The sequence below is a fragment of the Pavona decussata genome, unplaced genomic scaffold (assembly GCF_977016875.1).
Source record: "Pavona decussata unplaced genomic scaffold, jaPavDecu1.1 SCAFFOLD_40, whole genome shotgun sequence".
Lineage (NCBI taxonomy): Eukaryota > Metazoa > Cnidaria > Anthozoa > Scleractinia > Agariciidae > Pavona > Pavona decussata.
This window is the reverse complement of record NW_028145462.1, coordinates 731341-747254: the sequence shown is the minus strand read 5'-3', so window position 1 is coordinate 747254 and position 15914 is coordinate 731341. Positions and strand designations below refer to the sequence as shown.

The window sequence follows — 15914 nt, the reverse complement described above, 5'->3', positions numbered from 1 at the left end:
TTTTACTGCAACATGTAAGAAATCTAGTTTGGGTATAGCATTTATAGTCAAGTGTTAACAAAATTTAACATAAGGGAATTTTTTGTGTATTTTCTTCGAAATATTGCGGTGGTCATGCAAGTACTAGTTAACACATTTGAAATGCATTTAGTTTGTATAATATATTTTCCCGAGAGAATGGCAAGGTTATCGCTACAATACAAAATGTAATACTCTAAACAGTTTTTCGTTGCTGAATATTCCCATACAAAAAATTATTCACAGTTAGAGTGAGTGATAACTAATGCCACAGCAAAATTCGTAAAGGCCGATTGCTGTGGCATGTTTTCCGATAACGCAACGTCAGAATGATCGACAAATTTCATTATTGTACTTCACGCAACTAGTACGTTTTTCACTAAACGGAAGAGTGACAATTTGCTCAGCTCTTAAATGAAGCTGTACGAAACAGCGACATTTTCTACCTCACAGTCGATAGCTAGGGTTAATGACATGTTTACGGCGTTTTTATAACTACAGTGTAGTATCCGAGTTGTATTTACCTGCCGCTTCGATACGGCTGATATGAGATAAAATTCCATTTTGCCCGGCGCTTTGGCATATTTTCGAGTAGAGGGTTTCATCTACACGTGGTATTGCTCACTGAAGACGAAACTCCCATCAAAAACGTTGCGGTATTTTCATCTTTTTCGCAGGAGTTCAACTATTAAACCCGTGTAGTCTGTTTGTCTGTCTGCCTGTCAAATAAACGGCCTTTATCGTAGCTAATTAAACGGCATTTTCTGAGTCTTTTTGAGTATTTTCCTCCATAGTAAAGAAAATAACATTGATTTAAAGCTGGTTACAACGTATTCAACTTGTTAATAGATACATATGTAAGTTTGCTGAAAATAATCCCTAGATCCCAGGCGCTTGCTTTTTCCAACCGGCCCTCAAACAATCTTGAGTGAAAATGACATTTAAAAAAGAGGACAATGAATGTAGTTAATGCGGGGGGGGGGGGGGGGAAACTATTGTTTTATCTAAGAGGCGGGTACCATGTGGTATAGAGACACAATACCCTGGTCTTAGGGGTGGACCATTAGAAATCAAGGGAGGGGGGTGAAGAATTTTTAAGTGGATGAACTTTTTTTTTAGTCCGATTTGCCTGCATGTATTTTTTTTTTCGACGTGGAAGCTCTGCACGATTTTTTTTTCGACAGAACTTTTTATAATATTAAAGGCATGCAAAGCTCCGCACAGTTTAATTACAGTACCGCTCAAGGTAACAGTCTCTTTAATTGGAGTCTCGATTTTCTCGAAATTCGAGTATCGGGATTATCGAGAAAGAAATGAACTACTAAATGTACCGCACCTCATGTTTCGAGGGACGTTTTTTCACTTGTCAAAGAAACTCTGCTTCGTCGTGTTGGTCGATACCGTTCTTTACAGTTGAACGCAAAAGCGAACTTGAAAAGCGTGAGAAGTTCGAAGGCAATATAGTAAAATTGTTTTATATTTCTTCTACATTTGAAATATGGTTCTCCATAAATGAGCAGGAGATCAGATGTAATCACGGCTGTTGCATTGTCACTTCTAAAAACATTAATACATGTAAAATGCGTTAAAATGATAGAAGGGCAGGTTATATTCTTGATATGTACAGTAAAACTACTTGACGTTGTGTTTTGATATCGTACTTTGGTTCAGTTTACTTGCAGGAATTTTTTTTGGATGGTGAACTACTTGCAGGAATTTCTTTTTTGGCAATTTTCCTTTGCAGGATTTTTTTTTTTTTTTTTTGGGAATTGTCACCCCCTCCCCCCACCCCCTCCCGTGATTTCTAATGGTCCGCCCCTTAGAAGGAAAGGTGACTGATAAAACGTAAACAAAAAAAGAGAAAATAATATTAAAAAACCGCAATGGTCTCAGCAATCATTCTATCGCTGTGGCTACTTTAATTTGAACGAATTTTGAATCTCCTTTAGTACACACATACCCTTACACGTAAAAGGTATTCAACAATAATCCGAAGTATTTCCGCACTACAGATGTCATTTAAAGTAACTGCAGGTTTCTCATGCTCACAAAAAAAGCAAGGCAACATGCAGTACCTCTAAGGCTTTTATTCGATTCACCGATGATGATGATGATGATGGTGATGATGATGATAATGGAGATGGTGATGATGATAATGATGATGATGATGATGATGATGATGATGATGATGATGATGATGATGATGATGGTTTGAGGGCTTATCCAGGCATATCTGGGTTTCGCGAGCGCGAAGACAAGCAACGCTTGCGGAATGCTAGTCACGCAGATTTTCTCCCTGTCGACCCCTTCCGACTGAACTAGACGTCTAAACTAGATGTCTACGGTCTTCGTTGGCTGTAGCCTCCCACGCAGTCGTTTTGAGGGGACTCGGGGAGGAGGTAATACGAGTCCCCTAAAAACGACTGCGTGGGAGGCTACGGCCAATGAAAACCGTGGACATTTCGACGGCGCGGGCAGATGGTCAGATTGTTATTTGACTCGTGCTTTCAGAATATCAAATTCCATCAGTGTACTAAAGACTTTTGTTCTTGGGTCATCGTAGCTTGATCAGAAATATCACCGCTGTTTGTATTCCATCGATGTAAAGTCAGTAAACTTAACTTCATATGTTCAATCAACAACATCAGATGATCGATAACTTTACTAACACCTTCCTGGCTTTGGGACCTGGATGACTGGAGATATCTTTTTGGCATTCACCCAAAGTAACGCAGGTTGCTGTAATAGTACGAACTTTGACCGCAACCGAACTCGTCGTCTATCAAGGACGAAAATGAGCACGGAGCCATAAATGCAACCGAAAATATATAGAAAATGCAAAATATGACATCGCGGAAGAAGAAATACAGTTTCTAGTATCGAGCAAACCACTCCAAACCAAGAACGCACATTGCTATTTATAACCATTTGCGTCATTGTTTATAAATAGCAAGTTTAAAATAGCTATGTACACAGTGATCAGTGAGTGCTGGCCATAATATGCAAACAACCTTGGTTATTTTCTGGTGCTCTTCTATCCGGATCTGACTGAGAAGGGTGGACTATTGCTCGCATTAATGGGGATGGTTCATTAAATGCCTATTTTGCAGGTATTGGAACGGTAAGTGCTCATTCAAATATATTATAGCCGTGTAGCTGTTGAAGATAACTATTATATGGCCAGCCTTGCACTAAAGTGAAACCATGATTTTCTCTACCGGCTCTGATATCTCAGTTCTGTTTATGATATATAGTCTAGGACCTGCAAATTGAAAACACAGATACCTTGTTCTTCAGCTTTTAGAATTCTCGTCTTCTCTTATCCAGCTCAATGTAGTGCCTGTCACGACATTTCAGTTGACAGTGAAGATGAGATGCATCTTTGACAAACCTAGGATTTATAAAAACTGCAACTTTTGCGCAACTTTTCTGAACCAAAGGCGTTTTTCTTGCAAGTCGATTAGTAATTTAATGAAACATTATCGTCTGTGGTGGGTTTCAGATACACTTTGATATGAAATATTTATTGATTTTGTTTCGTATCCTTCGCATTCAGTTGACACTGGCGTACCGAGGAAAGCGTGCCATAACACCTGAACGTTTCATTTTTTCGTTTGCGATCGGTGATCATCTACTAGGAATGAAATTAATTTATATAGGGATAAACCCATTAACACATGAGATTTTGTTTCCGAATAACAACTTAGTTTTATTCTACCAGAAATGAAACATAAACAATAAATTTGTTTTAAATTTATTAACTTGTCCTTGCGTGACCACTCGCATTTTTGAAAAAATATATATTAAAATTCCCTATGTGTTTACTTCCGTCAACGCTTGGATTTTAAATTACCCAAGCTGGATTTTTTATATATTGCAGTACATGTATAGAGCTTTCCTGAAGTTTAATACTTGCTACAAATTTCGATGTACCAGGACACGATATTTGTCCGCAAAGTTTCCACAATTTCCAGTATTAACGAAAATACTGAAAATAGGAATATTCGGACTTTGAAAACTGCATGTAAATAAAAATCCTCCAGCAATATTTTCATAAGACCGCATTCTCAGAAGGATGCCTAAATTAACTTCAAAAGATCGTTTTAATACGCTAAGCCGTCTTCCTTCCCGAGCGATTTGAAAATGCACCAAATCTCGTCAAAATTTAACGCCGGCTGCGACGCGATCACGGCATTTCACATTATGCCGGAATTCTCGAAAACGAAAAATCTTTGGAAAGTTTTATTGTTATTTTCGTAAATAGTTCTCTAAAGGGATTCTTCTGACAAAATATGATGAAATCCGAAATTTCAGTTTTGACCACGAGTTCTCGATATTCTCAGGCAGCCGCTCTTTAGCTCTTTAGCGCGTCCGAATGCTCTTGCTCCCAGATCTCAAATTTCTGTCGCGCAACACGTTTCACTTCGAAGTCGTCTAATACTTCAGTCGAGCCGTTCTTGAGCTGCGATCAAGATGTCCATTTTTGTTTCTAAACACATTCTTTCGCTTTGCAGCTGAGCTAGACTTTCTTAAAGTATCGCGCTTCGCGCTCTCTAAGCTCGACTTGTAAGCAAGTCTACAGCTGAGCTGGATTGGTTGAATCGGCGAGACAATTTTCTATTTTGTTTAGCTGTTTACACCAATTCCTTTGCGCGGACGACCTGGTTGTTCCGAAAACTAAGACCCCCGAAAATTAAGACCTAAGACCTAAGACCCGAAAACGAAGACCCAAAAACTAAGACCCCCTTATTACTTGTTATAAAATAGGATTTCTTCGTAAGTCTCAAACCATTCTCGTCCCCAGAGCCCCAACGTTTTTTTTTTTTTTAATTAATGAACGAGTGGCTCTGGGTCCATCCAAAAATATCTGTTTTTTCATTGGCTGTCGAAAACCTGATGCGCTCTAAGGTGAAAAATGCTACGTTTCTGCGCATTTGTCTTTACTTCCTAATACTGAGCAATAATAATAATAATACTGAGCAAGCGCAATGGTAATTTATCACACTGAGCGTGCGCTACCGGATGTCGTAAAATTCACGACATCCGGAAACGGCTGTTACAAGGGCCTACGATCCAACCGCTGACCAAAAGATCGTAGGCTCTGGAAACGAGATGGTCTCAAACGGCAAAGAGGGGTCTACTGCGCGTGCGCTACATGTTGGCCGAGTCTTCATGTACTCATCAAAAGCCGCCATTGCGGGACAGAAAACAAGGACGTAAAATCAACACAACGAATAACGTATTCTTAAAAGAAAACAGCTAGTATGTGTGTTGTCTGCTAACTCCTTCCATTTAACGAAACCAACTAGCAACTTTCCTTTCAGGACGGATATTTTCCAAAAGTTCGACTTCGATTAACCTCCCTCGCAGACGCTCTTTTGGCTCTTCTCGATAATTATATAAATCCCCCTTCGGTGTCAAACGTAATCGATAAGATCAGGCCGTAAACACTGAATTTACATACAGCCGAGCAAAACATTTCATTTCTCAGGCCGCAATATAAAAAAGAAAACGTTCAATTAACTTTAAAGATTCAAGACCATTCCGTGGGTGAAAGGCTTAGGGTAAAGTAGGAAACTAAAACTTAAGCTTCGAAAATAAATTTCATTCGGGGTCCAGTGTGAGCGATAAGATCTATTCACCAGAACAAATGTAAACACTGAAAGTTTGCTAATGCACAGCGACAATCAACGCTTGACGAATTAATTTCTTTATTTACGTTCACTTGGATAAAACCAAAATGTGATCCTCCTCGGAAAAACAGGGAAAAAGGTGAACGCACGGCTTTAGCAAAACTGAAAGCCCCTTCCGATGTTACAAAACGTTAAGAGAAGCCGTCGTTTGGATGCAGAGAGGAACTGTCACGCTGAAAACACCGGGAAGAAATCGCTCACGTGCTGGGCAACCAAAATCGTTCACGTGTATCAAGTTTCATCCGGCGACGCGGCATTGAGGAAGAAAATTTTTCGGCGATTCTTGGAAGGAAAACTGGACAGTTTGTGCTTGTTATTCAATCGCCACGGGGGCTGCAGTGTCTTTCCACTTTATAAACCCAGCTTCTTTCATTTAAAGCCCTTTTAAATCCTGGAAACACTCTCTTTTGTGTCATGATATTTTGTCCATTGGCAATCACGCAAAACCACTAAAAGAATGAACGTACACTTCGACCTTTGTGTTGCCTTCCAGTGCGAGTGAAGTTTATTTTCTTTTTTGCGTGTTCAATAAACAAATAACTGTAGACAAAATTTGAAATACTTCATTCTTTGGTCACTCACAGAGCGCTTTGATTTTGTCATTAAAGTTCTGCCCCATTCCAGTGATCATGAAATAGATTCGTTGAGTAAACTTTCTGTAAATCGGATGTTCTGTGAGGTTTGTCTTATCACACGCGTCCCATATAGAACGCATGTCTTTTCGCACACGTGTCATATTACACGTTAGGCGTGACATTTTGCGATCGTGCGCTGTTACCAGTGAAAAAGCTGGAACATCTTTCATAGAAAGCCCTTAAAAAAAGGGTATCAGGGTGGAAAGCTATTCGCACAAATACCCCTCTGACGCCAAAATTCATCATTACCACTGGAACCACAAATACTCCTTTGTCGCCAAAATCCATCATTATCTTAGATGCACCTCATGGTTACAAAATCCGACATATTTAGTAAGAGAGTAAATAAATGTTTTATTTTGTTTGCGTGACATTTTCGGTCGAACTACATCACGTTTATCGCAAATATGATGCCTTAGACTCTAAGCGAATCTTTTATCGTTCACCTGTCACCAAAGACTGAACTAACATGCATGCTCAGATACTCCTAATACAACGATGCCCAAGTAAACGCTCCCACAGCGTCTTGTTTTCTTTATTTTTGCCCCTTTGTTTATCTTTGTGATCAAAGACCGTTTATACTCCCGAACTTAGTGCCTATAAGCACGGTGTTCACTTTCGTTTGATTCTCGTTTCTTATTAATTGCGGGCTCAAGAAGAGCCCGCAACCTAGTTTGCCCGCCAAAAAACCTCGTAAACCAATCAGAAGCCATTTCCACTCGAACAAGATATTTTAAAAGATTGCGCCGAGACTGCACGTGTGAGAGATCTTCCAAGCCAAAGTTTTGCATCATTGAAGTGTTAATGGTCATTTAAAAGATTGAAAATGGAAAGAAACAGTTTTAAGGAATTCTCAGTTCTCGCTATGGTGTCAAAAGACGAGCAGCGACCGATGAAAGCTTGTTACAATTTTTTTTTCACCTCGACGCGTCATTGCTTGACTCAAAGAAGTAGCCACGGTCGCCCACAACAGCACAAGCCGACGTTTGGGTAAAAAAATCACAGAATTATTACCTCAGAGCTAAACCTTGAATGAGAACATTCGTGATTTAGACGAAAAAATTACCTGGGCGAGGTAGAAAAGAGAACGAAAGAAAAAACAGAACAGACAGCGTATATTGAAACAACGCGTGAATTATTCGGTGTTCGAAACGGAAGCGAAAATAAAGCTTGCTTCTGGATAATTTCACCCTTAAAGCTAGCAAATGGTCCCAAATGACTTTCTGTATCCTTACAATGTCCTGTCTTGCATCTCTGAAAGATTTTGCCTCAATTTTGAGGATTTATTACAAGTCTTGCTAGGAAAACCAGCTAGCGTGGCGGTGATTGTTTTATCGATTATGGCCTGTTTTAGATCTGGCAGTATTTTTGTTATTTTTGTCTTTTGTTGTTTTCTTTATTTATTCTGGTAAACACTTGTGGCGTTCAAAATTTTATTTTATGTCTGTCTATTAAAATTATGTCTATTGTCGCTTGTCAGTTGACAATTGGTTTTTAGTTTCTTTCTTTGCAATTACTTTAAAATTTACTAAGGGGATACTTAACAAATGGTAAACGCCATAGCGTACACTGTTGAGTTATAAATGTACGCTGGAGGTTGGGGGTTGGAAAAATGACGAACTGAAGGGCAAAAATAAAGAAAATAAGAGGGTCTTAGTTTTCGGGTCTTAGGTCTTAGGTCTTAATTTTCGGGGGTCTTAGTTTTCGCAACAACCCGGACGACCTTTGATCTTGATACAATTGTGTTTGATACTCCTTTCCTTTAAAGGTCTGTTTTCGTTTCATTAATGGTTGGCTGGCTTCAGCACTTTCAAGATCGTCTAGGTTATCGTCTGAATTCATTTTTTCTAACCACTGGTTTATTCCCGACGTAAGTTCAGGGCCGTACATAGCGGGGGGGGGGGGGGGGAGAGGGGGCAGCTGCCCCCGCCAGGAAAACTCTTTTTTTTTTTTTTTTGTAATATAGTGTTTGAATTTGCAGAGCTTTTTCTTGTAAGTTGTTCCAAAATGATAAATCACAAGAAAATCGACTAATTAACTGAAAAAAAAAAATCCTTCAATGAGAATTCCAAATAATTATTTTGGAAAATCTTTCAAGCCAAAAGCCAATACGAGTTTTCTTATGAAAATAACGATTTTTGTAATTTGGGCTGCCTGTGGTTTAGAATTTGGTGTGTAAATAAAGACTGGTCAACAAGCCTATGCCACTCCCTGGCGTGTGTTTTTTTAAATCTAGCTTACACGAGTATGTTTTTTCAGATCTAAATTGGTTTTTAAAGCCTGCGCGACTCCCATAAGTATTTTGGGTTTGAAGGATTTGATAGAGCCTTGGATTTAACCATCATATGATCAACATCACAGGTCATTTGTGCCTGATAAGTTTTGATTTTCCCCTTTTGAATTCTCTTCATTTTAAATACGACCTCTTATTCTGTGTGTTCAACGACGGTGTTTTTATTCCACATAGGGCATTTCAGCGAGGTTTTGTTTGGCTCGTTTAAGTGCGTGATATTTATAACGGCCTTTCTTGTTGAGATTTGTGAAATGTTAGGACACGAATTAATCATTGCTTGCCGATTGAATTTGCAATAAACTTCATTTTGTAGTTGTTGTAATACCGGGCCCGGCTATTAGTTTTTGTCATAACATAAGGTGTTGTGTTTCTTGGCACGGCTATTTGTTTTTTTGTTTCTCTTGTAATCGTTTTAGCGTGTTATCGAGCTATGCAACGTGTCACAGTCATAAAAGGCTTGAATTGTACTAAATTCACGACTGTGTTTTTGCAAGTGCTTCGCTCCACTGTTATAGTGCGTTTGAATTGTGGGAGCTCAATGATTTTCTCCCTTTGTTTGCAGCAGTGCATCGACTGTGTTTTAAATTTACCATTAAATGAGAGGCAATATTTGGTTCAAGCTAAACAAGTTGTTTATGCCATAAAAAGTGATGACAATTTAAGACAAAAAACATCAGTGTGTTTTTTTCCTTAAAGGTCTTTTAGGCAACTTTCTGTGTAGGGGTGAACTGCAAAAACGTCCAACTTAAATCCCTGGGAGACCCCCGTGAAGGTGTGCGGAGTTTGCCCCCGCAGACAAAAAATTCTAGGTACGGCCCTGAAGTTACGTACACAGCTGAGTTGCGTGTTAAAGAGTTTTTACTGTAGCGGGCGGAGCTCGAGATAACTTGAACTCCAATGTTGATAAGAACGAGAAAGCATTTACTAGAACTCCAACAGACCAGTCCTCCTTTCTTGATATATAAATTTAATGGCTTGATGGAATTACGTAAAAACTGAGAAGAAAATTATAATTAAACCTTGATTACAATACATTCCACAAGAAAGATTAATTGATCACTCGTGCGGCGAATCTAAAGGCTGGTTTCCATATGATCGCGGATCGCAGATCGCAATAAGGTCTGCGATCGTCTGGGATCATATGGAAACACTTCTGCGATCGTCTGCGATCCTGCGATCGTGATCGCAGACGATCGCAGAAGATAGAACCATGTTCTATCTAAAGGCTGGTTTCCATATGATCGCAGACGATCGCAGATCGCAGATCGCAAACAATCGCAGACGATCGCAAAAAAGGCTATTTCCATATAATCGCAACGATCGCAGAGCCGACCGTAGCCATACGTTTTGGTCAGCGGAAATGTCAAATATACACGCGCGTGTAGGCTGAAAAGCAAACAACATCGCGAACGTGGAAGAGCGGAAATTTTGCCGCAAGCAAATTTACTTCTTCTGTTTGTCATGAAGCGAGCCGTCGTCAGCTCCAAAACCGTCGAAAACATCGGTTTTGGATTCGATAACGACCGTACGCAATTCTTATGTTGCGAAATTTGGCCTCCGCTTCCCCAGCCCGATAAATAAAACTTCTGCCCGATTTTGTCCCAACAGTTGGCCTTTTTGTTCTTGTCTTTAAAATCTTTGCTGCTGCGATTGTAAACACATTCATAACGAGCAACTTCCTCCATAAATTCCTCGAAATGACAACGAAATGATTATTGTTGCTACGTAGACCGTTCCTACAATCGAACACACGAGCGTTGAATCGTGGGAGAGAACCCGAAATATTATGGGATGCGTTTCGATCGCGGATCGCAAAACTTTGGTTTCCATATGATCGCACAATCGCAATTGATCGCAGGGGATCGCAGACGATCGCAGGAGATAGAACATGATTCTATCTTCTGCGATCGTCTGCGATCGTCTACGATCACGATCGCAGACGATCGCAGACGATCGCAGAAGTATGTTTCCATATGATCGCAGCCTTATTGCGATCTGCGATCCGCGATCATATGGAAACCAGCCTTTATGTTCTATCGTCTGCGATCGTGATCGCAGGATCGCAGACGATCGCAGAAGTCAGTGTTTCCATATGATCGCAGACGATCGCAGACCTTATTGCGATCTGCGATCTGCGATCCGCGATCATATGGAAACCAGCCTTAAGTTACGAAACACGTGCTTGAAATATAACAAAATAGACTACAAATCACTACGGATGCAAGATAGACAAAAAACGTCATCATACCTCTTTCTCCTCTCCTGTACCTTAAATAGACGCTTTGATTCTTTCACTCCTTCTAAAAATGTGTCTGTCTATTTCGAAAACGACGGGAAAACTGAATTGCAGCACGATCCTATTGTGACGTGGATCTCTCCCTTGTGAGGCACGACTTAAAAGGGGACTGTACAAAACCCTTCCCGCAAACCCACTAAGTAATACAACAAATTTAATTAATTTAGTATACATAAACGCTTAGTAAACACAATAAACGGTAACGTAAAAAATACTTTCTTAACCTAATTAATTATCTTAAACTAAATTACTTATTTCAGTTCAGTTCAGTCCTTCCTTGTTCTTGAAGTCTTCTCCAGGCACAAACAAATTGCTACTTCAACCACTCGCATAAACAAACCGCACCAACAACCGTTCACACAAACCTCTGCTTCTTCTCTTCTGGCGCCTTTTCTCTTCTTTGTTCCCGTCTTGTTTGACTCCGCCGCACTCAGTTTTAATTTCTATGCACACGCCTTGAAATCTTGTTCACTCGCCGCCGCTGACAAAAGGGTTTATGTCAAGGAAAACACGGCCGGCTCCTGCCAATGGCTCTTGACAGTGACTTGAACAATTTCGCCTTCGACCTTGCAATGCAAACTTTTGCGTCTCCTTACTTCTTCTTACTTCTCTGTCCTTTTTCTCCTTCCAAGAATAACAATCAACTACACAACAACAACCTTGACCTCTATTTAAATACTGTACACAATTACGACATTACAAAGAAGATTCCAGAAAACGCTAACTACAAGATGTACAATAAATGCTGATTACACAATAAGATACAAAATATACGGTAACGGGAATAATAATAGTTAGTTAGATTACATTGAAATTTACAATACTACACACCATTTTCTAAGACAATAACTACTAATATACTAGTGACATTTTTTGACTGATAAAAATACGACGAATTAAGACTACAAATAATTAACAATAAACCTAACGAATTTAGATAATGAAAAAGAAACGACTAAATTTCTACATGCAAACACGAAACATGAAAATGCAAACATGAAATGAAAACAACAAAAACATGAATAATATGAATTTTGTGACACCTATATCTTCTGAACTCACAAAACGGAAATTACACAAACAAGCTAATCATTAACCGGTCAGTATAAAATGCAGACTGCAGACTGGGTATAAAATGTAGACTAGGTATAAAATGCAGACTGCAGACTGCAGACTGGGCATAAAATGCAGACTGATATCAAAACCGCCTCTTCGTCAAATACAGGATACATTTTCAATTTTCAACTTACCCTAGTGCAGGCCCGTAGCAGGGGGAGGGGCAGGGGGGGGGGGGGCTTGAGCCCCGCCCCCCCGCCAGAATTTTTGGAAGTTAAAACACAATGTGCCAAAAAAGATAATTAAAACAGATTAATGTGCACTGATCAATCAGTCTTGAACTCTGATGCTGCAAGTGCCTTTTTACAACCTTCAATAATATGTTTACTACCTGTCAGTTTCCAGAGTTTCTTTCGCTAACAGTTTGTTTTTATATTCAACGGCAACGAAGGCACTCCTACCTTGTGAATCGGAAATAAGAACCAAAATGGATCGAAATTAACCAATCTCAAACCGTGAAAGCTGTTGAAATAAACTACTTGTTTTTTAAGACATCTGCTCATTAATAGCAATATAAATGCCCTTAGTTTATAACAATTTAGTATTCGCGCGTTGTCGAAAGCCACACAAATATGTCCTCTCAAGAGCAAAATTTTCCTGCAGTCGGATTCTCACTGCCCGATTCCAAATTTAAAAAGAGAAAAAAAATTGTCCTCGTTTGTTTACGTCCTCCTTCAAACGTGAAATTAGGAAATTTCACGTGGTAGTCCGCGTAAAAAAAAAACGGCAAAAAAATGTACCAAAAAGTGTGACGCAGGTGCAAAGTTATTGATTTGCTCACTAAATCTACTGCTTTTTTTATGTTCTCGTTGCATCTAACTCCCTAATCTGTCTGTTTTTTGGGGGTGACGGGCCAGGAGGGGGGGGGGGGGAGTAGTTTTGTTTAACCATTTTGCTCGGCCCCCTAGTTATTTTAGCCTTGCTACGGGCCTTTAGTGTCACGCAATCACGTTTCCGAGATCATCTCCCATGAAATTGACCTTTTTTTTGGCCCTTTTCCTAACAGTTTGTTTTCTTTATCTCGATTTGGTAGCTTTCATTTCCTTTCTTTCACAAAGAAGACTCGAGCTTAATCGCTTTGCATTTATAGTTCTTAAACAATTACGCCCATGACGGTTTTCATAATTATTATGTAAACGAGGGAAACAGACTTGATTTCCAAGGAGGCAAGCAATTTGACATCGACAGATTTTAACTAGTTTCTTTGAATAGTAACGAAGTTTGTCAAAGACAAATTGTAGACCTTCAGTATTCTAGCAACACATGAACACATATTTTATTTAAAAAAACATTATTTTACTGCCACCCTGACTCAGTGCCACTTACCGATGTTGCCGATATCATGTTGACGCGAAGCGGCGAAAAGGTCAGCCACGTACGAAGTAAAGGTCATGGTTCCGCGTTATTGCTTACTTCATGCATCGGGGTTGTTTATTTCAAGGTTGACGTTTTTCGAAAAGAATATAATAATGTCAGTTTCATGGGAAATGATCTCGAAAGACGATTGTATGACACTAGCGTAAGTTAAGTTGAAAAATTCAAAATGTATCCTGTATTTGATGAAGAGGCGGTTTTAGTCTCAGTCTGCATTTTATACCTAGTCTGCGTTTAATACCCAGTCTGCAGTCTGCAATCTGCAGTCTGCAGTCTGCATTTTATACTGACCGAATCATTAACATTAGGCTTTCTCTTTAGCTGTGATGTCCTCAATAATAACGGCTGTGTTTAAAGCCACCATCGGCTTGCTCGTGAATAAAGGAAGGGATAAAGCAGCAGAAAAGTTGAAGGATGGCGACGTTACAGATCAGAAATTCCATGGCTTGATCGTGCGTGAAATCGACGATATCAAGTCGCAGTTGAAGGGCTTAGCAAGAAAAGATTTGTTAGCAAGTATCAGCTTCTTTAAAGAAGGAATCGAGTTGCTGTATGAAGTGTTTGGTAAGGCAAAGTCCAGAAGGGAGCACGGCACGATAAAGGAAGAAGCAGCAGCTGGAACAGCTAGTGCTGAAGCAGTTTCTCCGGCAAAAGCAATGAGAAGACTGGAACTTACTGACCTGGATGAGTCAGCTACGACGGCGCTTGCCAATGCAAAAGACAGATTCAAAGATGCCCGCAGAAAAGCGACAGAAGCATTCGCTAACGAAGCTTTGGAATTGTCTGATCGCGTACTGGCCATGCAATATCGAGTAATGTCGACAATATTGGAGACAGTAGACCATCCCGAGATCCCATTAGCAGCGTGTAGAGTGTGCATTGAAGAGCTACACAGTCTGTCAGCTGTTAAGGAATGTTTTACTGTCGAGCTTAAAAGAGGCTTCTGGGCTCGGTTTAATAAAGAAGAACGAAGGGCGATCATTTCCGCCACTTGTCATGTGAATCGCACCATCTACGATGTTATTCCGATGGTCAGTTCTAGCAACAACCCGCTGTACGCAAACGACTGGCCTTGTGTTGATACCGGGGACGAGAAAGTGGATCCGCTCTTTGATCGAAGAGTTTCTGAAGTGTTGCAGAAACAAGGTATGGAGCACTGCTGTGTACCATGGTCATTTGGTCAGGAGGGTGAGAAAGAGGACAAGCTGAAGGATCCTATGGGTATCGCTACAAATGCAGATGCCGGACAGTTTATTATAGCAGACAATTCGGATAAAAGTGTTAAAGTGTTTCACAGCAGCGGAAAGTTTGTTCTCCAATTTCACCCTGAAGGTAATTACACTGAGACGGAGTTAGATGTTTTTGATGTCGCCACTGATGTGAAGAATAGCAACATCTATGTACTGGTCAGGCTGAGGAGGTATGGGGCTGCGCAGGCTAAGCGGGAAGTCCAGGTTTTCAGTCATGCCGCTGACCTACTACACAAGTTTCCTGTGAGGGGAGAGGGCAGGGGCAGACTGGCAGTCACCAATAACAAAGTGCTGGTACTGAAAGGATGGACTGTGCATGTGTACGAGCATGAGGGGAGATATGTAGGCAGCTTTGGAGAAGGGATACTGAAGTATGTACTTGATATCATCATTGCTGGTCCTGATGGCCAGATCATGACGCTGGATGGTTCCTGTGTGTTCATATTCACCGAAGATGGTAAACAGCAGCGTAAATTCAACATTAACACCAAAGAAGATGAGTACTGGCGTATTGCATGTCATCCATCTGGTGAATTTGTTGTCGTCGCTGGATGGGAACGAGGAACAAAGCACCTGTGTGTGGCAATATACACTAAAGATGGTGAGTTCGTGAGGAGAATAGTAGTAACTGAAGAAAAGAATTTTCTTTTAACCGGGATTACAGTGAGCATGGAGGGTCACATTGCTGTGGCTATTAGAAATGTTTCCCGTAAATATGGCAAGGTAATTGTTCTCTAGAGTTAGTGATTCTGAAACACAAATCAACATTTTTTTTAGTGAAAACTAAAACGAAGGAAGGTTCATGACAACAATTAACTCATTTTTCTTCGCGGCAATTCAGGATTATCAAGTGACCATGAAGACAGCCATTACTTTAGCTTTCGACTGTAACAGTAACTACGTTTACTGATGTTTTAACTTTTGTTTTGTTTTTTTCTTATAAGAGCTTGTAATGCATAATTCATTATCATAATATCATTTGTGATGAAAAAAACTTACGAAAAAATATACAAGTTTTAAAATAGCATAAAAAGGGTAGGTTTTGATATTGAGGGTGTATTCTTTTAGAAAAATTCTGGTTATTCTTATTGTGGTTCAGGAATAACGGAATACACAGAATTTATTTCTGCGGCAAAGAATGCAATTCTGCCTATTCCTATCTACTTCTTGTATTCCTATTACAGAATAGTCCCAAAAGAATGCTCCCCGAGTCATCTTCACACTCAGTGTAATCCAGTT

General features: G+C 39.9%; 1 protein-coding gene and 3 long non-coding RNA genes across 5 annotated transcripts in view; 2 read left to right on the top strand and 2 right to left on the bottom strand.

The window, feature by feature from the left end:
- LOC146483053 (uncharacterized) overlaps nt 1-15914 on the bottom strand; it is a 258284-nt gene that overhangs the window by 170281 nt on the left and 72089 nt on the right. The window lies entirely within an intron of this gene.
- Nucleotides 1-15914, top strand: part of LOC146483060 (uncharacterized) — a 286304-nt gene that overhangs the window by 246231 nt on the left and 24159 nt on the right. The gene's annotated exons all lie outside the window — the stretch shown is intronic.
- On the bottom strand, nt 11072-13343 carry LOC146483062 (uncharacterized). The gene is made up of 2 exons (XR_014863899.1): nt 12978-13343; nt 11072-12180 (listed from the first exon to the last, which is right to left on the bottom strand). It is a non-coding gene; the product is annotated as an uncharacterized LOC146483062 (long non-coding RNA).
- On the top strand, nt 13462-15440 carry LOC146483061 (uncharacterized). Its single transcript, XM_085106221.1, has one exon. The coding sequence runs from the start codon at nt 13752-13754 to the stop codon at nt 15411-15413; it is 1662 nt and encodes a 553-aa protein (XP_084962347.1). The 5' UTR covers nt 13462-13751; the 3' UTR covers nt 15414-15440.

Excerpts from the sequence above, each read along its gene's own strand:
- LOC146483061 (XM_085106221.1), top strand. The coding sequence starts at position 13,752 with ATGTCCTCAATAATAACGGCTGTGTTTAAAGCCACCATCGGCTTGCTC.